At 51.4% G+C, this 22,177-nt stretch overlaps 1 protein-coding gene and 1 non-coding gene across 7 annotated transcripts; both read left to right on the top strand.

Moving 5' to 3' along the window:
* The first annotated feature begins 3,130 nt into the window (after nucleotides 1-3,130).
* Nucleotides 3,131-22,116, top strand: EIF4G1 (eukaryotic translation initiation factor 4 gamma 1). 6 transcript variants are annotated; one of them, XM_025287299.3, is made up of 33 exons: nucleotides 3,131-3,282; nucleotides 4,103-4,159; nucleotides 4,381-4,474; nucleotides 4,767-4,853; nucleotides 5,959-6,135; nucleotides 6,368-6,467; nucleotides 7,541-7,653; nucleotides 8,452-8,544; nucleotides 8,742-8,808; nucleotides 9,063-9,884; nucleotides 10,135-10,223; nucleotides 10,316-10,502; nucleotides 10,594-10,727; nucleotides 10,856-11,014; nucleotides 11,163-11,348; nucleotides 11,539-11,736; nucleotides 11,963-12,109; nucleotides 12,317-12,553; nucleotides 12,745-12,849; nucleotides 12,967-13,126; nucleotides 13,330-13,430; nucleotides 14,009-14,111; nucleotides 14,307-14,409; nucleotides 14,638-14,870; nucleotides 15,013-15,131; nucleotides 15,254-15,426; nucleotides 16,060-16,185; nucleotides 16,340-16,421; nucleotides 17,908-18,006; nucleotides 18,119-18,253; nucleotides 18,387-18,468; nucleotides 18,584-18,724; nucleotides 21,488-22,116. In XM_025287299.3, the coding sequence occupies exons 3-33, from the start codon at nucleotides 4,415-4,417 to the stop codon at nucleotides 21,670-21,672; spliced, it is 4,803 nt and encodes a 1,600-aa protein (XP_025143084.3). In that variant the 5' UTR covers nucleotides 3,131-3,282; nucleotides 4,103-4,159; nucleotides 4,381-4,414; the 3' UTR covers nucleotides 21,673-22,116. The 6 variants fall into 6 exon arrangements, with proteins under 6 accessions (XP_025143084.3, XP_025143073.3, XP_025143095.3 ...); XM_025287288.3 differs by having other exon boundaries at nucleotides 11,160-11,348; XM_025287310.3 differs by lacking the exon at nucleotides 4,767-4,853 and having other exon boundaries at nucleotides 11,160-11,348.
* On the top strand, nucleotides 13,175-13,250 carry LOC112587468. The gene has a single exon (XR_003111973.2). It is a non-coding gene; the product is annotated as a small nucleolar RNA SNORD66 (small nucleolar RNA).
* Nucleotides 22,117-22,177: the final 61 nt, after the last annotated feature.

Here is a 22,177-nt window from a genome sequence, read left to right as displayed (position 1 = left end):
AGTCCCCTGACTGGAGTTTCAGAGTGATTTCTGAGCTAAGAAGGAATTGCCATGTAAGCAGTAATCGATTTTTATTTATTAGTTTTCTTTATTTTTTTTTTTTTTTTCTCCCCGCCCCTATTTATTAGTTTTCGTAGAAAGAGAAATGAGAAGAGCAGAGAAGGGAGGCAACCATATACCATAACGTACAGAACTCCAAGAATGTTACAGAGAACAGCTACATGTGCATTTTCATTCTCCTTATGGTTCTTCCTGTGTGTCTATTTTTGCTCTTCTCTCTTTGGAGCTTAAGTTACTCTGATACAGTTCAGTTCAGTTCAGTTCAGTCGCTTAGTAGTCTCCGACTCTTTGCGACCCCATGAACTGCAGCACGCCAGGCCTCTATGTCCATCACCAACTCCCGGAGTTTACTCAAACTCATGTCCATCAAGTCGGTGATGCCATCCAGCCATCTCATCCTCTGTCGTCCCCTTCTCCGCCTGCCCCCAATCCCTCCCAGCATCAGGATCTTTTCCAATGAGTCAACCCTTCGCATGAGGTGGCCAAAGTATTGGAGTTTCAGCTTTAACATCAGTCCTTCCAATGAACACCCAGGACAGATCTCCTTTAGAATGGACTGGTTGGATTTCCTTGCAGTCCAAGGGACTCTCAAGAGTCTTCTCCAACACCACAGTTCAAAAGCATCAATTCTTCGGCGCTCAGCTTTCTTCACAGTCCAACGCTCAGATCCATATGTGACCACTGAAAAAACCATAGCTTTGACTAGACGGGCCTTTGTTGGCAAAGTAATGTCTCTGCTTTTCAATATGCTATCTAGGTTGGTCATAACTTTCCTTCCAAGGAGTAAGCATCTTTTAATTTCATGGCTGCAGTCACCATCTGCAGTGATTTTGGAGCCCCCAAAAATAAAGTCTGACACTGTTTCCCCATCTATTTGCCATGAAGTGATGGGACCAGATGCCATGATCTTCGTTTTCTGAATGTTGAGCTTTAAGCCAACTTTTTCACTCTCCACTTTCACTTTCATCAAGAGGCTTTTGAGTTCCTCTTCACTTTCTGCCATAAGGGTGCTGTCATCTGCATATCTGAGGTTATTGATATTTCTCCCGGTAATCTTGATTCCAGCTTGTGCTTCTTCCAGCCCAGCATTTCTCATGATGTACTCTGCATATAAGTTAAATAAGCAGGGTGACAATATATAGCCTTGATGAACTCCTTTTCCTATTTGGAACCAGTCTGTTGTTCCATGTCCAGTTCTAACTGTTGCTTCCTGACCTGCATATAGGTTTCTCAAGAGGCAGATCAGGTGGTCTGGTATTCCCATCTCTTTCAGAATTTTCCACAGTTGATTGTGATCCACACAGTCAAAGGCTTTGGCATAGTCAATAAAGCAGAAATAGATATTTTTCTGGAACTCTCTTGCTTTCTCAATGATCCAGCAGATGTTGGCAATTTGATCTCTGGTTCCTCTGCCTTTTCTAAAACCAGCTTGAACATTTGGAAGTACACGGTTCACGTATTGCTGAAGCCTGGCTTGGAGAATTTTGAGCATTACTTTACTAGCATGTGAGATGAGTGCAATTGTGCGGTAGTTTGAGCATTCTTTGGCATTGCCTTTCTTTGGGATTGGAATGAAAAGTGACCTTTTCCAGTCCTGTGGCCATTGCTGAGTTTTCCAAATTTGCTGGCATATTGAGTGCAGCACTTTCACAGCATCATCTTTCAGGATTTGGAATAGCTCAACTGGAATTCCATCACCTCCACTAGCTTTGTTTGTAGTGATGCTTTCTAAGGCCCACTTGACTTCGCGTTCCAGGATGTCTGGCTCTAGGTCAGTGATCACACCATTGTAATTATCTGGGTCGTGAACATCTTTTTTGTACAGTTCTTCTGTGTATTCTTGCCACCTCTTCTTAATATCTTCTGCTTCTGTTAGGTCCATACCATTTCTGTCCTTTATCGAGCCCATCTTTGCATGAAATGTTCCCTTGGTATCTCTAATTTTCTTGAAGAGATCTCTAGTCTTTCCCATTCTATTGTTTTCCTCTATTTCTTTGCATTGATCACTGAGGAAGGCTTTCTTATCTCTTCTTGCTATTCTTTGGAACTCTGCATTCAGATGCTTATATCTTTTCTTTTCTCTTTTGCTTTTCGCTTCTCTTCTTTTCACAGCTAGTTGTAAGGCCTCTTCAGACAGCCGTTTTGCTTTTTTGCATTTCTTTTCCAATGGGGATAATAATACAATGCATAGTAATACATTTTGTAGGATATTGTGAGGATTAAGTGAAATCACAAAGGTCATCATTGGTGCAACATGTTTTCTGAGATTATATGTGTTTGAATACAAAGAGTGGGGTGGGAAGGAGAGAGAGAAAATAGCTTTTGCTACATACCTAGGCACAGTTTTAAGCACTTTCACAAGAACTAACTTCTTTAAACCTCACAATCCAATAGGGTGAAAACAGGGTGGGTAAAAGCTCAGAATTGAGCCAGACTGCATAGTTTCAAATACTCCCATTTTACAAGTATTAAGTAGGTAAGTAGTAGGTACATCACTAGGAGAGTAAGTAGAGAAATTTGGATTAAAATCCAGGCTGACTCTAAGTAGCTTTGGCTTTAGTATGTCCCTTCAGGCAGTTCAAAATTTTTTGGCTGCCAGGGAGAGGTCTTGGATTTACTTATCCCATCACTATTTGAACTTTCTATGACTGATTTTAGTCCCTCCCTGGGAGTGGCTGATCTTTATAAAAGACAAATCTAACTCCCTACTTAGAATATTTCAATTCTTTTAGCGTAACACCCAGTTTAATAGTTCTATATCTAATTTACATTATTTTCAAAGGCTGCCTAATTTGTATTTTTTTCCGTTTTTGTCCATGGTTTACTTCGGCGGGACCGAGTCTTTAATGTCAGTATTCTCAACCCTCAGCCAGCACTTCGCCTGGCACTCAGTATGCACTCAATAAATGCTTGCTCAAAGTATGAATGAACCAAAGAATCGCGGAACACAGACGCGGAGCCGGGTCGGCCAGGGAGTTCCAAAGTTCGGGAGGGGACAAGAGGCGGGCAGTGGCTGTCACATGATAAGGCGGGGCAAATCCCATGTGCTCCGCGGCGCCGGGCGCTGCTCCGCCCTCTGCGCCGGTCACGTGGGGCCGCCGGCTGCGCCTGCGGAGAAGCGGTGGCCGCCGAGCGGGATCCGTGCGGGGAGCCGGAAATGGTTGTGGACTACGTCTGTGCGGCTGCGTGGGGCTCGGCCGCGCGGACTGAAGGAGACTGAAGGTAAAGCCGCCATGTCCGGGCCCGACCCGGCCCCCCCACCCCCTCCCCCCGCATCCGCCACCATCCGGGCCGGGACCGGCTACCCTGCGCCGCCGCCCCAGCGCCCTGGCCCCGCGGCCCAAGCCCGGGCCCCGGCCCGCCAGGGCCCGATCCCCGGCCCACGTGTGCCCGGCCTGGCTCGGCCTGGCTGCTGGGTGGGGGTGGGGGAGCGCGGGGCCGGAATATGCGGTCCCCGCAGGCCGGGAGGGCGCCGGGTTCCCCGGCTGCTAAGTGCCACCTCGGCCCGACCCGAGGAGGCCCCGCGGGCGCAGGCACCGCGGCTCCCGGCCCGCCGCCCCCTCCCCCCTTTGCGGCCCGGCCGCCGGGAAGTGACACGTTGTTCTTTGGCACTGGCCGGCGCTGCGCAGGGAGGGCGCAGGGGAGGGAGGCGGCGGCGGCGGGCAGGGAGGAGCCCCCGGCCCCGCCCGCCCTCCGGGCCGACCCTCACTTGCTTCAAATCGGCTCTTCTTCGGCCGCCGCCCGCCTGGCCTTTTACGGCCCGACTGCCGCCTTTCCTTGCCTCCACTGCCGGGCGGCGGCAGGCCTCGCCTCTGGCCCCGCGTGGGTGCCTCCGCTGCTACCCACGGCAGGCGTGCCTCGTGTGCCCCTGGGCCAGGCCCCGAACCCGGTGTCCCCTGGTGGGGGGTGGGGACACCACGGCCGAAGCTGCTAGCTCCGTTTGTGATCCGGGAGCCTGGTGCCAGCGAGACCTGGAATTTCCGGTCTGGTTGGTCTTGGGCCCCGCGGAGCCAGGTTGATACCCCTCACCTCCCAACCCCAGGCCCTCGGATGCCCAGAACCTGTAGGCCGCACCGTGGATTTGTTCTTAACCGAGGGGGTGAGTGAAGGGCTGTTTCAGCAGATCGGGGGGTGGTTGGAGGTGGTGAGGGTTTGACAGGGTGTTGGTGGGGACGTAAGCTGGGTCTTTAATGTTCCTTTACCCCCTTGGCGCCTCCCGGCCTCATTGTGGGACCCAGCCCTTGCTTTAACCCCTCCCCCACTCCATTTGCCTTAAGTTTGTGTCCCTTTCCTCTTCTGAGCCCCACTCTTTCCCAACAGGTGCTGGGGGGACCCTGATGTGGCACCAAATGAAATGAACAAAGCTCCACAGCCCACAGGCCCCCCACCTGCCCCATCCCCTGGACTCCCACAGGTAATTAGGAAGGAATTAACAGGGACTGGGGTGGGGGTTGGGGAGACCAGGCAGCCGGGTCAGGAACAGGTTCCAACCTCTGGATTTTCCCACCCCCTTCTGTGTCAGGGCAAAGTGCAGCTTCCTGCTGCCAAATTGAGACAGGGCCCCCAGGCTGTTCCCAGGGGCTGTCATGGGGAGGGTATATGTGGACTGTTGAGGCTCTTGCCACAGATCTGCTCCCCTTCACCAGCTTGAGTTTCTGCACCACCTGGGTTTCCCCTCTTGCTGAAATCTGGTCTCCCCCCTTCAGCCAGCGTTTCCCCCGGGGCAGACAGCACCGGTGGTGTTCAGTACGCCTCAAGCGACACAAATGAACACGCCTTCTCAGCCCCGCCAGGTGAGGGGCTGTGGGGAGGGGAGTAGGGGGCCTGGGTGGGAGCCATGTAAAGCTTAGGCCAGTTTGGGCCTAGGATGGAAACTCTGGAGGCCTGGTACCTGCCCCGGTTTCCTGACAGTTGCTATGTATTCTTTTATGCGGCTCTGCACTTTGTACTGTTGATTACTCACGGTGCCTGGCCCCTCGGGGAGTATGTTGTTGGTGGGGATGGCATTGCTAGGGGTTCTGGTGCCTTGAGAACTGGGGGCAGCGCTTTGGGCCCTGCTGCCAACTCCTGCTTTCCTATTTCCTCCTTTTACTAGGAGGTCGCCATTGCTCTGTTCCTCATCCCTTCTTTCTCTTTGGACTGTGGGAAGAGAAACATTCCAGCTGGTTCTTAGCTTTCTCTATTCCTAAATTCTTCTTCACTAAATGGGAGAGGATTCTTGTCCTGCCTCTTTCATTTTTTTCCCCCTCATCACCTTGGGGATAATTCTCTTCTTTCCTGTCCCCATGTGCTCTCAGGGAGGATTCAGGTCTCTGCAGGTAATACCCCTTTGCTAATCCTGGACTCTCTCCTGGTCTCACCCTTACCCTCCTCCCTAGTCAGGGGCTAGACACAGGGACTGGGGTTCCTCAGGGTGGGGACTTGTTGGTTGTCCAGGTCCTCAGTCTGAGGCTGACCAGTGCATGTTAGGGGCTAAATCTTGCATAGCGCGTATCTGGGAACTGGGAAACTTGCATGTTAGCAGTTAGCTCCTCAGTACCTTAGGATGGTGCAGTGCATGCTGGGGAGTATGCTGCTGAAAAAGGCTTTACTTAGGCATGATGCATCTGGGTGTTAGGAAGCCTCTGCTGAAGGATAGCGTGGAGGAGGTGACATGAGTATGCATGGCAGGGAGGGAGTAAATATACCGAGTGCAAAGTGTGTACCTGAGTTTGGAGGGCACACGTGAGTTCAAGAGGCCACTTAACCATCCAGTTGGTCAAGTGAGTCTTGGCAGTGTTGGTCCCATGTTCCAAAGCCCCTGATACTTCTCTCCAGACTAGAGACATAGTGGAATGGCCATTTTGCTGTCCACTTCCTCCCCTGCCCAGTGCCAACTGCCTTCCTCCCTCCTGACAGCACTTCTACCCTAGCCGGGCCCAGCCCCCGAGCAGTGCAGCCTCCCGAGTGCAGAGTGCAGCCCCTGCCCGCCCTGGCCCAGCTGCCCATGTCTACCCTGCTGGATCCCAAGTAATGATGATCCCTTCCCAGATCTCCTACCCAGCCTCCCAGGGGGCCTACTACATCCCTGGACAGGTGAGGCTGGAGGCTTGGGTGCTGAAGCCACACAACCTTGTCCCCGCTCCCCCACCTCCCCCCACCCTGATCCTCCAGTCCCATCTCTCCTCTAGAGGTGGGACTTTCTTCTGGTCATTGCCCAGAGTTGGCTTGTCCTGTCTTGCCCTGCATTCTCTTTGTAGTCTGATGTGGTATTCATAGCTCCCTCAACTCCTTCTCTCCCCTCCTTATCCCCCTTCCCCTCCATCAGGGCCGTTCCACATATGTTGTCCCGACACAGCAGTATCCTGTGCAGCCGGGAGCCCCAAGCTTCTACCCAGGTGCAAGCCCTACAGAGTTTGGGACCTACGGTAAGCGGGGTCTGAAGTCGGAGAGTGAGTCCCAGGGAGCATTTAAACTTGCCTAATTTCTAGGACCCTTCCCAGGCCTGTCTCTTGCTCTAAAAGTGATAGCGGTAGTCAGGATTGGTGCTAATATGTAACTAGTATTGGGGGGTGGTGGCGAGAGGATTTTACACTATTGTTGAGAGTTGTAGAGTCCTCCCCACATCAAGGAATATAGTTCAGGTGCTAGTTTGAGGACCTGTCAGTAAATATTCCCTGACACTTGTTCCATGGTTGGGGGGAGCCCATGTAACATGGATTTGGGAGGTTTCTGTAGCTGTTTTTCATTTATATTCTAGGAAAGGATTAGTCTGTTCTTTATGGCAGTGGTTTCCAAAATTTTTTGACCATCAGGAAAAATTTTGAGTATGTACTTCTAATACATGTATGTTTTTGTTTGTTATACGTATGCATAATTTAAACAAATAACACTTAATGTTGCTTGTCAAAAACAAGTGGAGGTTATGGATGATATTAAAGAATGTATCCCATTTTGGAGACCATTGCTTTAAGGAATTTTCCTCATCCTGGGCCTGGTTCATAATGTTACTTTTTGTTTCCTTGCCCCTTAGCAGAGGGCTGGAGACTGGAATTGGACTCAGGTTGAATGGAACAGGGTTGGCAAATCTGTTTTTATCATTCCCAGCCAAAGACCTGATTCTGTTTCAGGTTAAGTAGTTGCTGCTCTCTCAGAGTGTATGTGTGTGTTTGCTGGGGGTGGGATGCACCCATGTTACCTTATGGGGTAGAAGAGGAACAGACATAGTAGCTGGTGTGTGGTGGGGAAGGAGTGCCTGCCTACAAGGGGTGTGTGTGTCAGTGTTAGGAATTCTTGTAAACGCAGTTCAGACTGGTTCCCCAGCTTTGACAGACACCTAATTCCCTTGGGGAGGAGGGTGGGGCAGGGTAAGGGGCCGGTTGTGGGTGATGAGAGGTTCTCCAGGGGCTGGGAGGCATTTGTGCTCCAGCAGGCATTTGTATGTGGTTGGGCCCTGACCCTGCCACTATTCTCCTTTCCTTGTCCCCCCCCCTCCCCCAAGCTGGCGCTTACTACCCAGCCCAGGGTGTGCAGCAGTTTCCCACTGGTGTGGCTCCCCCACCTGTTTTGATGAACCAGCCACCCCAGATTGCTCCCAAGAGGGAGCGGAAGACGGTGAGTAGCAGCAAGGGGTTGTAGGACATCTGGGAAAGCAAGGATCAAGGTCAGGCACTTTGTGGGTCAGGGAGCCGGAAGTTGAGGGAGATCTTCACCTGAGAGGAGGCAGAGAATGGGGATGTGTGAAATGCTCAGGTTCTTTGTAAGGTACTACGATTTCAGTATAGAAGAAGCTCACTAGAAGATTGAAGTGTCTGGTAGGGAAATTCTTGAGAGACCTGGGTTCTCTGTCCATAACATCTAAGTTTGGTTTTGGGTTTCTGGTGGCTTGCCTTGAAAATGGTTTGTTTTCTGTGTCCCCACCCCCCAGTCCTGGAAGCTCTTGAGGCCTCCGCCTCTGCTCAGTCCTCAAGCCCTGGGCGTGGTGCCCAGAATAGGGTGCCAGGGCTGGGGAAGCCGCTGAGTCACCCTGGCTCCACCCACTGGATCTGGGCCCTGCCCCCAGAGATCAGGCAGACTAGCCACAAGTGAGCCGGATGGGTGCTAGATGGGGGTCCTGGGCCCCCAGGCATGCAGCCACTTCTTGGGGACTGGTGGGGCAGGGATAAGGGAGGGAGGGGCATTGTGATGTACGTATCTGCTCTGTGAGGTCAAGAGTGTCTTAGGGGTGGGGGCCAGGGCAGAGACTACAAGAGCAGCTGGATGGGTTGACAGTAGAACTCACAGGGTTTCTGGCGCCCACCCACCTGCTTTCCGGTGGGGGGTGGGGGGTTGGCTTGGAGTCTTAGGAGCGGGGCAGGGTGGAGAGGTGGGCTGCTTCTGTTTCCCACTTAGCCCGTAGCTTTTTTTCCCCAGATCCGAATTCGAGACCCAAACCAAGGAGGGAAGGATATCACGGAGGAGATCATGTCTGGGGCCCGCACTGCCTCCACACCCACACCTCCCCAGGTACTGTCTGGCTTTTGAGTGATGCCCTGACTGGGATGGCTGTTCTTCCCTGGATTCCCAGGTCCCTTGATCTTTTTCTTCAACTAAGGGACTTATTTCCCTGCTTTCCTGGATTTCTAGGCAGCTAAAGTAGAAATGGCTGTAGCAGGGTTGTGGGACTCTTCAGGGCAAACTTGGTAACCCTTTGTGTCCTGCAGACGGGAGGCGGTCTGGAGCCTCAGGCTAATGGGGAGACACCCCAGGTTGCTGTCGTCGTCCGGCCAGGTAAGTAAGCAGGTGGGGCATGGCTTTTAAGGGGAAAAGGAGTGTGGCTGTTGAAAATGTCTGAGAAGAATGACTTAGGTCTCAAGTAGTAGTATTTAAAGGCAGATGGATTTTGAGTGGGAATGAAAAAGACCTAGGGGAGAAGATTGGTATGTGTAGGAGAGGCTATTAGGTTGGGAATGCTTGGCTGGGAGGAGGAACAACAATCACGGGGAAGGACTTGCCTCTAATTACCTGTTCTTCCTATGGTGCAGATGACCGGTCGCAGGGAGCAATCATTGGGGAGCGGCCAGGGCTGCCTGGCCCAGAGCACAGCCCTTCAGAATCCCAGCCTTCATCACCTTCTCCAACCCCATCACCACCCCCAGTCTTGGAACCAGGGTCTGAGCCTAATCTCGCAGTCCTCTCTGTTCCCGGGGACACAATGACAACAGGGATGATGCAGATGTCTGTAGAAGAATCAACCCCCACGCCCCGTGAAAGTGGGGAGCCGTGTTGCCTCTCTCCAGAACCCACTCCCCTCGCTGAACCCATATTGGAAGTAGAAGTGACGCTGAGCAAACCAGTTCCAGAATCTGAGTTCTCTTCCAGTCCTCTCCAGGTTCCCAGCCCCCTGGCATCTCACAAGGTGGAAATTCTTCCTGAGCCTAATGGCACAGTCCCATCTGAGAATTTGGAACCAGAGGTGGAGTCAAGCCCAGAGCTTGCCCCTCTCCCTCCTCCAGCTTGTCCCTCTGAATCCCCCATGCCTGTTGCTCCAACTGCCCAACCTGAGGAACTACTCAACGGAGCCCCTTCACCACCACCTGTGGACTTAAGCCCAGTCAGTGAACCTGAGGAACAGGCCAAGGAGGCTGTAGTGTCGGTGACTCCCCCCACTGTCCTTCCTGCTGCCCCAGCTGTGGCTCCTCCAGTGGCTTCCCCTGCTCAGGAGGAGGACATGGAGGAGGAGGAAGAAGAGGAAGAGGAAGGAGAAGCTGAGGGTGAGAAGGGAGGAGATGAACCTCTCCCCCCAGAGAGCACCCCTGTCCCAGCCCACCTATCCCAGAATTTGGAGGTGGCAGTAGCCACCCAAGGTAAGGTGCTGCTGGATGGTGGAGGTGGGGCAGGCTGGGTGTGCTTTTTCCTTTTTTGATGGGTGACCTCTTGGGCCATTGTGTCTGGGTCATAGAAGCCCTGTAATGGAACTCTCAAGGGCTAGATTGAGGAATTATAAGTTGAGAGAGGATGTGACAAAAAAAGCGAATATTGTACAGTGGCCTCTTTTTATTTTTCCCAGAGGTTGGGGTACTCCTTAAGTTATTCTCACTCCTCCCCCCCAAATAGTGGCAGTGTCTGTGCCAAAGAGGAGACGGAAAATTAAGGAGCTCAATAAGAAGGAGGCTGTAGGAGACCTTCTAGATGCCTTCAAGGAGGTAAGGGAGCAGAACGTGGAGGGAGCAGGGCAGAGTGTGGATGTGGAACAGTGGAGACAGTGCAACCAAAACGGAATGTGCAATGGTTCCAGGCGAACCCAGGGGTACCAGAGGTGGAAAATCAGCCTCCTGCAGGCAGCAATCCCAGCCCAGAGCCTGAGGGCAGCAGTGTGCCCCTGCGGCCTGAGGAAGGAGAGGAGACCTGGGACTCAAAGGAAGACAAGATTCAAAATGCAGAGAATATCCAGCCAGGGGAACAGAAGTATGAATATAAGTCAGGTATGTGGAAAGAAAGGGTGAGAAGGGTTGAGTATGCTTGTCAGGATCCAGGAGAGAGCAGTGTGATTGCTTCATCCTGTCTTCCTTGCAGATCAGTGGAAGCCTCTAAACCTTGAGGAGAAAAAGCGTTATGACCGAGAGTTCCTGCTTGGCTTTCAGTTCATCTTTGCCAGTATGCAGAAGCCTGAGGGATTGCCCCACATTAGTGATGTGGTGTTGGATAAGGTTGGTAGGCCTGAGAGAGAGAGTAAGTTTATGCTGGTTGGTTGACTGAGGAGGAGCCAGAGGTTCTGAAAGAGTGGTCAGTAGCTAGCCCTGTCCTGTTTCTGATACCTTCTCTGTCTTTTTCACAGGCCAATAAAACACCATTGCGACCGCTGGACCCCTCTAGACTTCAGGGCATAAATTGTGGCCCAGACTTCACTCCGTCTTTTGCCAACCTTGGCCGACCAGCCCTTAGCAACCGTGGGCCCCCGAGGGGTGGGCCAGGTGGGGAGCTGCCCCGAGGGCCGGTGAGTGGGTCTGGCAAGGGATGCGCTGGGGGTGTTGGCCCCTGTATCTCATTGAGGGGTGGGGAGAAGTCTGCCCTGGAGATGTGGGCGATGGTGGTAGTTGTGCTGACTAATTCCCTGTCTTTTGTCCCCGCTCCTTGCTTAGCAGGCTGGCCTGGGACCCCGGCGATCTCAGCAGGGCCCCCGAAAGGAACCACGCAAGATCATTGCCACAGTGTCAATGACCGAAGATATAAAGCTGAACAAAGCAGAAAAGGCCTGGAAACCCAGTAGCAAGCGGACGGCGGCTGATAAGGACCGAGGAGAAGAGGATGCTGATGGCAGCAAAACCCAGGTACCTGCAAGTTGTGCCTTGGTCTCCAGTTCTCTTCAGGGTCTACCCTCTGAGCCAGCCTTGACCTCTGCTTCTGGCCATTCTCATCACTAGCACCTATCCGAGTCCCCACGGCCCTCTCCCCCGCCTCCCGGCAGCCCCTGAACACGTCACTGGATTCTATGTCTTGTCTGTTCCCTCTCTCCTCCAGGACCTGTTCCGCAGGGTGCGCTCCATCTTGAATAAGCTGACACCCCAGATGTTCCAGCAGCTGATGAAGCAGGTGACGCAGCTAGCCATCGATACCGAGGAACGTCTCAAAGGGGTCATTGACCTCATCTTCGAGAAGGCCATTTCAGAACCCAACTTCTCCGTGGCCTATGCCAACATGTGCCGCTGCCTCATGGCGGTTAGTTTCCACCATTCTCTAAGCTTTGTGGTCTAGTTCTCACTTCTCTTCCTAAGCCTCTGAGTCCAGCTTTTTGGTTCTCCTCTATCCTATGCTGGTGGTGGCAGCCAGAAGGAGGCAGAGCCGGGCCAGAGGTCTTCAGGGGTCACGTAGTTGAAGACTTTTGGAGGGTTTTCCTTGCCCTGCCCTCGACTGGTCTGAATGTGACGTTCTCTTTGACGTACAGCTGAAAGTGCCCACTACAGAAAAGCCAACAGTGACTGTGAACTTCCGAAAACTGTTGTTAAATCGATGTCAGAAGGAGTTTGAAAAAGACAAAGATGATGATGAGGTTTTTGAGAAGAAGCAAAAAGAGATGGATGAAGCTGCTACGGTGAGAGAAACTCCCCTCCCAGTTCCACTACTTCATCCAGTCGCTCCTCAGCTGCAGAAGTGGGAGTGGGGATAGTGGTATTTGGAGGGTTCTCTGCCTTAGAATGTGAGTGCTTAGTGCTAGGTTTAGGAATCCAGGTAGTGGAGGGAAGGTTTTAACTGAGTGGCTGGTGTCTTTTTGACATGACCCCTGTCCTATGACCGGCAGGCAGAGGAACGGGGACGCCTGAAAGAAGAGCTGGAAGAGGCTCGAGACATAGCCCGGCGGCGCTCATTAGGGAATATCAAGTTTATCGGGGAGTTGTTCAAATTGAAGATGTTAACAGAGGCAATCATGCATGACTGTGTGGTTAAACTACTTAAGAACCACGATGAAGAGTCCCTTGAATGCCTTTGCCGTCTGCTCACCACCATTGGCAAAGACCTGGACTTTGAGAAGGCCAAGGTAGGGGTCCCGGGGTATGGGTGAGGCCAGGCTGAAGCACGTGGGGTCTGCCACACACTGACCAGAACCCTTCCCAGCTGTTGCATCGGCATGGCACTGTGTGCCCCTGAGCTGCAGTGGTGGGGCTGAAAGCTTGAGGAGGGGCGGGGTCTGTAGCTGCAGGTGACCTTGATCTCTTTGCTTCTTGCTAGCCCCGGATGGATCAGTATTTCAACCAGATGGAAAAAATCATTAAGGAAAAGAAGACTTCATCCCGGATCCGCTTTATGCTGCAGGATGTGCTGGATCTGCGAAAGGTGTGTGTTCCCTCTTGCCCACTGTCAGTCTGCTGCCTCTGACCCCACAGCCCCTACTTCCTGCCACTGGTCTGGTCTTCTCTGATGTAATTACCCTGTGACTGGCCTGTCCCACAGAGCAACTGGGTGCCACGCCGAGGGGACCAGGGGCCCAAGACAATTGACCAAATCCACAAGGAAGCTGAGATGGAGGAGCATCGGGAGCACATAAAAGTGCAGCAGCTAATGGCCAAGGGCAGCGACAAGCGTCGGGGTGGCCCTCCAGGCCCACCCATCAGTGAGTTTGAGGCTGGGACTGAGGGGGGACAGTGTGAGGGGTTGTGCTTTCCACTGATGACTTCTTATTAGTGCCACGTGTCTGGGCCACTGAGACCCCGTGATGGAACTGAGGATCTGAGGAAGGAAGGCTGGTGGCAGCTCTCCAGAACAGGGTTGCTGGGACTTAGTTATCATTCCACCATGCTTTCCTTGTTGTTCCAGGCCGTGGCCTTCCACTTGTGGATGATGGTGGCTGGAACACAGTACCCATCAGCAAGGGCAGCCGCCCTATTGACACTTCTCGACTCACTAAGATCACGAAGGTAGGGGTGTATATGTTGGAAGGGGTGTTGGTCAGTGATGGGAGAATAAAAGAGTGGTCAGACGGGCCTTAAGCATAGGCTTGGATCTTAGTCCCCTTGCTTTCTGAAGTTGGGAAGGTGACAACTTGAGTTTTCCCCCTTTGACCAACTAGTTCGATTACTGGGCAGGACTGTTGTCTCTAGGGAGTGAATTCACATTGGTCTGAACCAGTGATTAGCACCCTGACATGCATACCAAATCCAGCCATTCCCTGCTTCTATATACCCACAAGCTACAATTGAGAGTTTTCTACATTTTTTTTAATGGAGGAAAAAAGTGATACTTTGTGACAAGAATTTTTATAAAATGTAAATTTCAGTGTCTTTAAGGGTTTGGCACAGAACCACAGTCCTGCCTTGTAAGTGCTGTCTGCCACTGCTCCTGTGCTACAGTGGCAGTCAGCTAGTTGAAACGTATGGTCTGCGTAAGGCCTGAACTATTTACTGGTCTAGGCCGCTTGTGGCTCTGTGTGGTGGGGGCTGGCTGGGGGCTTTGACTGGATCAGACCCATGACTCTCCGCTCCCTTTCCTTCCTCAGCCTGGCTCCATTGATTCTAATAACCAGCTGTTTGCACCTGGAGGCCGATTGAGCTGGGGCAAGGGTAGCAGTGGAGGCTCAGGAGCCAAGCCCTCCGATGCAGGTATGGAGGCTACTGTCACTGTCAACAGCTGGGTGGTTTTTCAGCTCTTGAGGGCAGAGCCTTGTCTATATGGGAGGCTTTGACTGCAGAGTGGTTAGATCATACAGGTGGTGTGTACTCGGGACTAGGGACTGAACTACCTTCGTGCCAGAACTAGGACCAGGTGTCTTTAATCTGAGTTTTCTGCTTCCCCAGCATCAGAAGCTGCTCGTCCAGCTACTAGTACCTTGAATCGCTTCTCAGCCCTTCAACAAGCAGTACCAACAGAAAGCACAGACAACAGACGAGTGGTGCAGAGGTGAGGTTTCCTCGGTGTCTCTGTTCATCACACTGAGAATGCTCATTGGGTTTTGGCTGCTAACACAGGAATTCCTAACACCTGTAATGCTCAGAGCTCCTGACTGAGTTGGGGTGTATTCCTGCTGCCACGAACAAGGCCGGACAGTTGCTCAGCATGTTTGACAGTTAAAACAGGCGCGCACCTGGGCAGTACAGGTGAGAGACGATGTGCCTGTCTGTCTTCCAGGAGTAGCTTGAGCCGGGAACGAGGTGAGAAAGCTGGGGACCGGGGAGACCGCCTAGAGCGGAGTGAACGGGGAGGTGACCGTGGTGACCGGCTTGATCGCGCCCGGACACCCACCACCAAGCGGAGCTTCAGCAAGGAAGTGGAGGAACGGAGTAGAGAGCGGCCCTCTCAGCCTGATGGACTACGCAAGGCAGCTAGCCTCACGGAGGATCGGGACCGCGGGCGGGAAGCAGGTAAGGGGCCGGGGGAGGGGAAGAGAAGAGTGTGGGCTGGTTTGGGACCAACCAGTCCCCAGACAGTGTCTTCAGGGCTTCAGACCCTGTTTGCTAGGAAGACGGGAATTGATGAATCTGTGATATGTTTTTCTCCGCTCAGTGAAGCGAGAAGCTGCCCTCCCCCCGGTGAGTCCCCCGAAGGCTGCACTCTCTGAAGAGGAGCTGGAGAAGAAATCCAGGGCCATCATTGAGGAGTACCTCCATCTCAATGACATGAAGGTAAGCCGTGAGAGCGGTCTGAGTGAGGGATGACAAGGTGGATGGCCTGTGCTGACAGGCAGGGGTGGAGGGTCTGAGCCACACAGTGACTGGCCTCCCTTCTGTGCCCTGCGCCCCTGCAGGAGGCAGTGCAGTGCGTGCAGGAGCTGGCCTCGCCCTCCCTGCTCTTTATCTTTGTACGGCACGGCATCGAGTCCACGCTGGAGCGCAGCGCCATCACGCGGGAGCACATGGGCCGGCTGCTGCACCAGCTGCTCTGTGCCGGGCACCTCTCCACTGCTCAGTACTACCAAGGGTATGACTGGTCTCTGCAGGCCTCCCGTTCTTACCTTCTCATACCTTTCTCTCCTTCATAGGACCCATGAACCTTGAATAAGAGTGTAGGCTCCTCAGCCATTCTGGTCAACATAAGTTTTGGCATGGTTGGGGGTGAGCTCTAAGGAGAAGGTGGCCTTAGTGTGAGATAGGGCTTCCCTGATAGTTCAGATGGTAAAGAATCCACCTGCAATGCAGGAGACCCCAGTTTGATTCCTGGATCGGGAAGATCTGCTGGAGAAAGGGATAGGCTACCCACTCCAGTATTCTTGGGTTTACCTTGTGGCTCAACTGGTAAAGAATCTGCTGCAAAGCGAGAGACCTGGGTTCAGTCCCTGGGTTGGGAAGATCCCCTGGAGAAGGGAAAGGCTACCCACTCCAGGATTGTGGCCTGGAGAATTCCATGGACTGTATAGTCCATGGGGTCACAAAGAGTTGGACATGCCTGAGCGACTTTCACTTAGTGTGAGATAATTGCCCCGTGTTTAGGAAATGTTCCTGAGGAGGGTCCTGCAGTTGATCCTTTTAGCGATGCCTTTGTTGCCCCAAAAGGAGGGCAACAAAGGAGTGTAGGCTTGTCTTAGAAGGTCCTGACTTTGAATTCCCTATGCAGGCTATATGAAATTCTAGAGTTGGCTGAAGACATGGAAATTGACATCCCTCATGTGTGGCTCTACCTAGCAGAATTGATAACGCCCATTCTGCAGGAAGGTGGGGTGCCAATGGGGGAGCTGTTCAGGTAAGCCCCCTCTGGTGGAATTCAGGGGAGGTAAAGATAGGAAGGAGAGAGAAAGGAGGCGTGGTGGGTCAGAACCCTGGATTTAGGAACCGATGGGCTAGTATGTTGAGAGTGTGTGGGAGGCTAATTTAACAACGGAATGTTTATCTTATAGGGAAATAACAAAACCTCTGAGACCCCTGGGCAAGGCTGCTTCCCTGTTGCTGGAGATCCTGGGGCTCCTGTGCAAAAGCATGGTGAGTGAGCCTTTCAGAGGTGGTTTGTTTAGGACGTCTCTTCCCACCATGTGGTTTTGGTTGCTTGTGGTGACCCTGAAGCCTCATGGTCCTTTTTCAGGATGCATGGTGCTGGGTTGGTACCTGGGAGGGAAAATGGTGAGGCTGGCACTCTTGCTCAGACCAGTTCCTATAGTAGGTTCTGGCCAAGGCTGGAGGAGAATGAGAAATTTAAGGCCCTCTGGAGAAGGAAATGGCCATCCATTCCAGTATTCTTGCCTGGAAAATCCCATGGACAGAGGAGCCTGGCAGCTACAGTATGGGGTGGCAAAGAGTTGGACAGGACTGAGCAACTGAGCACAAGGTCCTAGGCCTTTGATTGATGAGTTAATTCATTCAGCTAGCCTCTTTTAGAACATTGACCACATACTGGGCAAAGTACTGTGAAATTGCAAAGGGGTGTCTGTTTGGTAATGTTCACGACAGAAACTGCTTTATTAAAGTTAACTGACTAGCAAATACAAAGGTGAAATGACTGGAAGGGCAAGTTGTCTGTGGTACTTAGTGGTGGTGAGATGTCGGGAAATACAGTTTTAAGAGAGTTCAGCTCTGGAACATGGAGGAATGAGTCTTTGAATCAGAGAGAAATTGTCCTTTCATATTCTTTTAGGTAAAAATGTATACCAGATAGTTTCTAAGAAGTATAGAATAATAATTCAAAAGAAAAAACGTATTGATCTAGTAGTATTTCATTGACTCCAAGGTGCCATGGATTTTGTGACATTTATGCACTGCTAAGAAAGAAAAAACTTACGGTCTTATTTTAAAAATGTATGTCAGCTGTGAGACAACTCGATTTTAATGGTGTTAAGAGGGACGTTTTTTAAAGTCCATGAAGTACTTTTGTCAAGAGTTGATGACATCATCCTGAATATGTTGCTGTAAAACTGCCATGGCTTCAGAATCTGTTGCCCCTTAGAGAAAATGAACTCAAAAGACTGCCGTTTTCTGATTTGTGTTGGGGTTACATCTGCTTCTAAATTTTTCTGGACTTCGAAGCTGAATACTTATTAGAGGTTGTTCTCTCCCATAAGCTTTGTTACTTGCAATAATGAAAAACTAAGCTATTTTAGAAAGAAATGTAGATGTGTGTGGAAGGCTTGGATGAGGTATTTTGATTTGGTTGTTTACCTTTTGTGGTCCAGTAATTCTTTGAGAGTCCTGTGACCTAGTTGACCTTTTCCTAGAGGCTCTCAGGCCATCTCCTGAGTCTCATAGCATTGTGGTAGGTAACTTCTCGTGACTGGATGGTTATTTGACTGATGTCTGTGCTTGGTACTAGACTGTGGCCATGGATGCACTGTTCCCATTCAGTATCTTAGCATCCTGAGCTGCTTGCAGGTGTCTGGTGAGATTACAGTATGCATTTGTTAGATGATATTTGTGAAGCTGTTAGATTCTTGGAGAGAATGAGAGTTGTCTAATGAGTTGGTCTAATGTTTTCCAGGGTCCTAAAAAGGTGGGGACGCTGTGGCGAGAGGCTGGACTCAGCTGGAAGGAATTTCTGCCTGAAGGCCAGGATGTCAGTGCCTTTGTCACTGCGCAGGTTTGTGGCTAGACTTGGGTGGACTCTAGCACTTGGGGCCGGCCAGTCTTCTTCTCTTCTGTTATCTCATGTGATGCGTTTACCTCCCGACTGTGGGCCTTTCTGCTTGCAGAAGGTGGAGTATACCCTGGGAGAGGAGTCAGAAGCCCCAGGCCAGAGGTTGTTCTCCTTTGAGGAGCTGCGCAGGCAGCTGGAGAAGCTGCTGCAGGAGGGCAGCAGTAACCAGCGGGTGTTGGACTGGATAGAGGTATGTTTCTCCTTGAGACTGGCGTGGAGAGAGCGAGCGAGAGAAGGTGGTGCTTGGTGGAGGCAATAAGAATGGAGCCTTCCAGGCATAATTTAGAACTTTTGAGCCATTTGTTTCTCTTTCTCCTGCACAGGCCAACCTGAACGAGCAGCAGGTGACATCCAACACATTAGTTCGAGCCCTTATGACAACTGTCTGCTATTCTGCAATTATCTGTAAGAGGAGCCAGGGAGTTGGTGGGGCAAGGGTGGGTGGTTTTGGTCTTTACCTCTGGTTCTGAACCAGGCTGAGGGTGCATTATTCTACTTACCCCTGTCTTTCTCCCTATAGTTGAGTCTTCTCTCCGAGTGGATGTTGCAGTGCTGAAAGCACGAGCGAAACTGCTACAGAAATACCTATGTGACGAGCAGAAGGAGCTGCAGGCGCTCTATGCCCTCCAGGCCCTTGTAGTGACCTTAGACCAGCCCCCTAGTAAGAGCCAGGCCACGGGGATGGTGAGGGTGGGTGGGATGGAGGAACTACCAGACCGTAGCGGGGCAGTGGTGGAAAGGGTCTCAACCGAAGAAAAGTGGGTGGTCCCTGGAGAGCAAAATATTCTCATGATTGAGTCCTTTTCTCTCCAACACTGTTTCCTTACTGACAAGTGGAAGGAGTTAGACTTGGCCTTGAAGGTTAATTGACTGCCTGTTTTGTGCTTCCCCAGTGGCTCAGTAGGTAAAGAATTTGCCTAGCAATGCAGGAGACATGGGTTCGATCCCTGGGTGGGGAAGATCCCCTGGAGGAGGAAATGGCAACCACTCCAGTGTTCTTGCTGGGATAATCCCATGGCCAGGAGAGTCTGCAGGGCTACAGTGTGTGGTGTCACAAAGAGACACGACTTGCGTGACTGAGGATGTACTCCTGCCACGCACTGTGTGTCAGGGCATTGGGGTTGGGATATTAACAGTGATTAAGTCAAACATAGTTCCCATATGAGCATGGAGTTGGGTAAGTGTTGGAAGATGGGTCCTGCAGGATACTCTGGGAGAATTTACCTAGTCAGAGGGAATGAGTGGGAATTGATACATGGGGACTTAAATGACAAAGTAGAAGGGGAGACATATATGTATATGAACTGTATATGTAAAGGGAGGCCTTGAGGTTGAAAACATGATACAAGGTAAAAACTTAAAGGAAGGCCAGTGTGGAAGAGCACAGCAGCCAGTTGTATGTGAGGCAGGTAGGGTGGAGAGATGGATGTGGCCAGGTCATGCAGGACTCTGTAAACCATGGGATGAGTTTGGGGCTTTAGCCTAAGGACAGGAAAACCGGCCTTTGTGGAATTTTAAGCAAGGATTTTAAAAATTCTTTTTTAGTGTTTAGATCATCTTGGCCATTAGTGGGAAGAGTGATTTGGAGTGGGGTGAATGTGGCTAGATTGGCTGGCTGATTGGGGCGTATTGGTAGTGGCTCAGCCTCTCTGGTGGAAATGGGGATGGGAGAGGGGTGGGCAGATTCAAGACACACTGGCCTGGGGATAGAAAAGAGATTGGAAGTCATATATGACTCCCAGGATGGTTTTAACAGGTGAGATGATAGTGGGGATGTCATTTACTGGGCAGTAGTGACCACTGGATCAAGTTGAGTTTGGTCATACTGAGTTTGTGGTCCTGGTGGGGATGATCAGAGATGTCAGGTAGGTAGGCAGCTACCTGGGTATCTGATTTGGAGAGGAAGAGGTCAGGGCTGAAGGCCCATTTCTGGAGGCACAGGGCATATTAGGAGAGGGAAATGGTCTATAATGCTAGATGCTGCTTGAACAGATCTGAAAATTAGGGCCTCTGGTATGTGAAAACATGGAGGCTACCCTGGCAGAAACAGTATTTGGTAAAGCAGGGGACAGGATCTGGATTGGAAAGGACAGGGTAATACTCCCCTGAATCAGGAAGAAAATAGCAAGTGCAGACAAATTTTTTTTTTTCAGTACTTTGATTATTTGATTTGGCTGAGCCAAGTCTTAGTTATAGCTTGGTGGGATCTAGTTCCCTGGCCAAGGATTGAACCCAGGCTGACTGCATTGTGAGCATGGCAGTCTTAGCCTTTGGACCACCAGGGTAGTCCCTAGAAGAAATGTTTGAATTCAACTAATCTCTTGTCAAAAGACAGATCTTATTTTGTTTGGGTGTGAAGAGATAGTAGGTGTTAAAAGGAGGCTTTTAGTGTTTAGGTGGGAGAAGCTTGGGCTTAATAAATATGGGGCAGAGTGGTGGATAAATTGATTGTGTAGAGTCACTGGGATACGTATGCATAGGGTTTGGAAAACAAGTTTGGGATAAGTGATCAGTTGCTGCCATTGCTGAGGGATAGGGGTTGGAGGCTGTCCATAGCCTCGGTTGTGGCTTTGAGGGTGTGTGCCTGAGGAACATCCTGGCTTGGAGTTTCTCTTAGATGGCTCAGTTGGTGTTTCACTGAGGCCTGGACTCTAAATTCTATGCTGTATTCAAAAGAAATCAACTTCTCAACCTCCTTTTGCTTTTAAGAATGTACTGTTTTCTTTGGAAAGACTGGCAGTGCATGTGGGGAATGGAATAGATTATGTTCAGGGTTGTATAAGTGCTTTGGAAGGCTGACGGAAAGCTGGGGGTGAGGGAGCAGCAGAGCAGAGAGGGTGCTTGAGTTGAGCCTAAAGGAATTCACTAGGAAGGTGATAAAAGGTGACAAGAGAAACAATGTTCCTGGCAAAGGATACATCACACCTAAAAGTGTCAAGGCCAGAGACGGGGTGGATATATGTTCAGGAGATGTGTGGAAAGTAAGAGAAAATTAGGGTCAAGTTTGACAGAACCTGTAAAATGGGGCCGGGGTGGGGTCAGTGAATGTTCCAGGTTATACCCTTGACTTTTGTGGGAGATACGTCTCAGCCTTTTGTGATTCCTCAAATTCAGGAGTACCAATTCTGCAGTTTTCCCCATTAAATAAATATATCATGAGTGGAGAAGCTTGAAGCTGCTGAGGTGAGGCTGGGCAGGTTTTACGTTTTGGCCAAGTGACTCATTCTCGCCAACCAGTGTTTTAGATCATGAGATTAGCATGGTGTCAGAGACCTAGTCACTCTGGAATGGCTAGACACACAAATGTCAGCATGTTGGGTCTGGGCCTTGTTTCAACAGTGGAGCTTAGGGGTGGGATTCCTGGGCGGTGGGATGGGGTGCTTATGGATAGCATGCCTCTAACTGCTGTTCTGCCTGCTTGCAGACCTGCTTGGGATGTTCTTCGATGCGCTGTATGACGAGGACGTGGTGAAGGAGGACGCCTTCTATAGCTGGGAGAGTAGCAAGGACCCTGCTGAGCAGCAGGGCAAGGGCGTGGCCCTAAAATCTGTCACGACTTTTTTCAAGTGGCTTCGTGAGGCGGAGGAGGAGGAGTCTGACCACAACTGAGGGCGGGTGGGGCCGGGGACTTGGAGCCCCATGGACACTCGGATGGCCAAGCCAGCCGCCTGGACTGCAAGGGGGGGCGGCAGCAGCGGCGGCGGTGGCAGTGGGTGCCTGTAGTGCGATGTTGTCTGAGCTAATAAAGTGGCTGAAGAGGCAGGATGGCTTGGGGCTGCCTGGGGCCCCCCCTCCAGATGCTGCCAGGTGTCCCTCTCCTCCCCCCCCGGGGCACAGAGATATATTATATATAAAGTCTTGAAATTTGGTGTGTCTTGGGGGGGGCACCACCGCCTGCCCCTGGGGTCCTTTTTTATTTTCTGAAAATCACTCTTGGGACTGCCGTCCTCGCTGCTGGGGGCATATGCCCCAGCCCCTGCACCACCCCTGCTGCCTGGGCAGGGGGAAGGGGGGGCACGGTGCCTGTAATTATTAAACATGAATTCAATTACGCTCACTGCCTCTCTGCTTTATGGCCTGCTCCCTCTGGAGAAGGGGTCTGGATAGGTGGGCA

Source organism: Bubalus bubalis, chromosome 1, assembly GCF_019923935.1.
Source record: "Bubalus bubalis isolate 160015118507 breed Murrah chromosome 1, NDDB_SH_1, whole genome shotgun sequence".
In the NCBI taxonomy this organism is placed as follows: Eukaryota; Metazoa; Chordata; class Mammalia; order Artiodactyla; family Bovidae; genus Bubalus; species Bubalus bubalis.
This window is presented reverse-complemented; position numbering and strand designations above follow the sequence as displayed.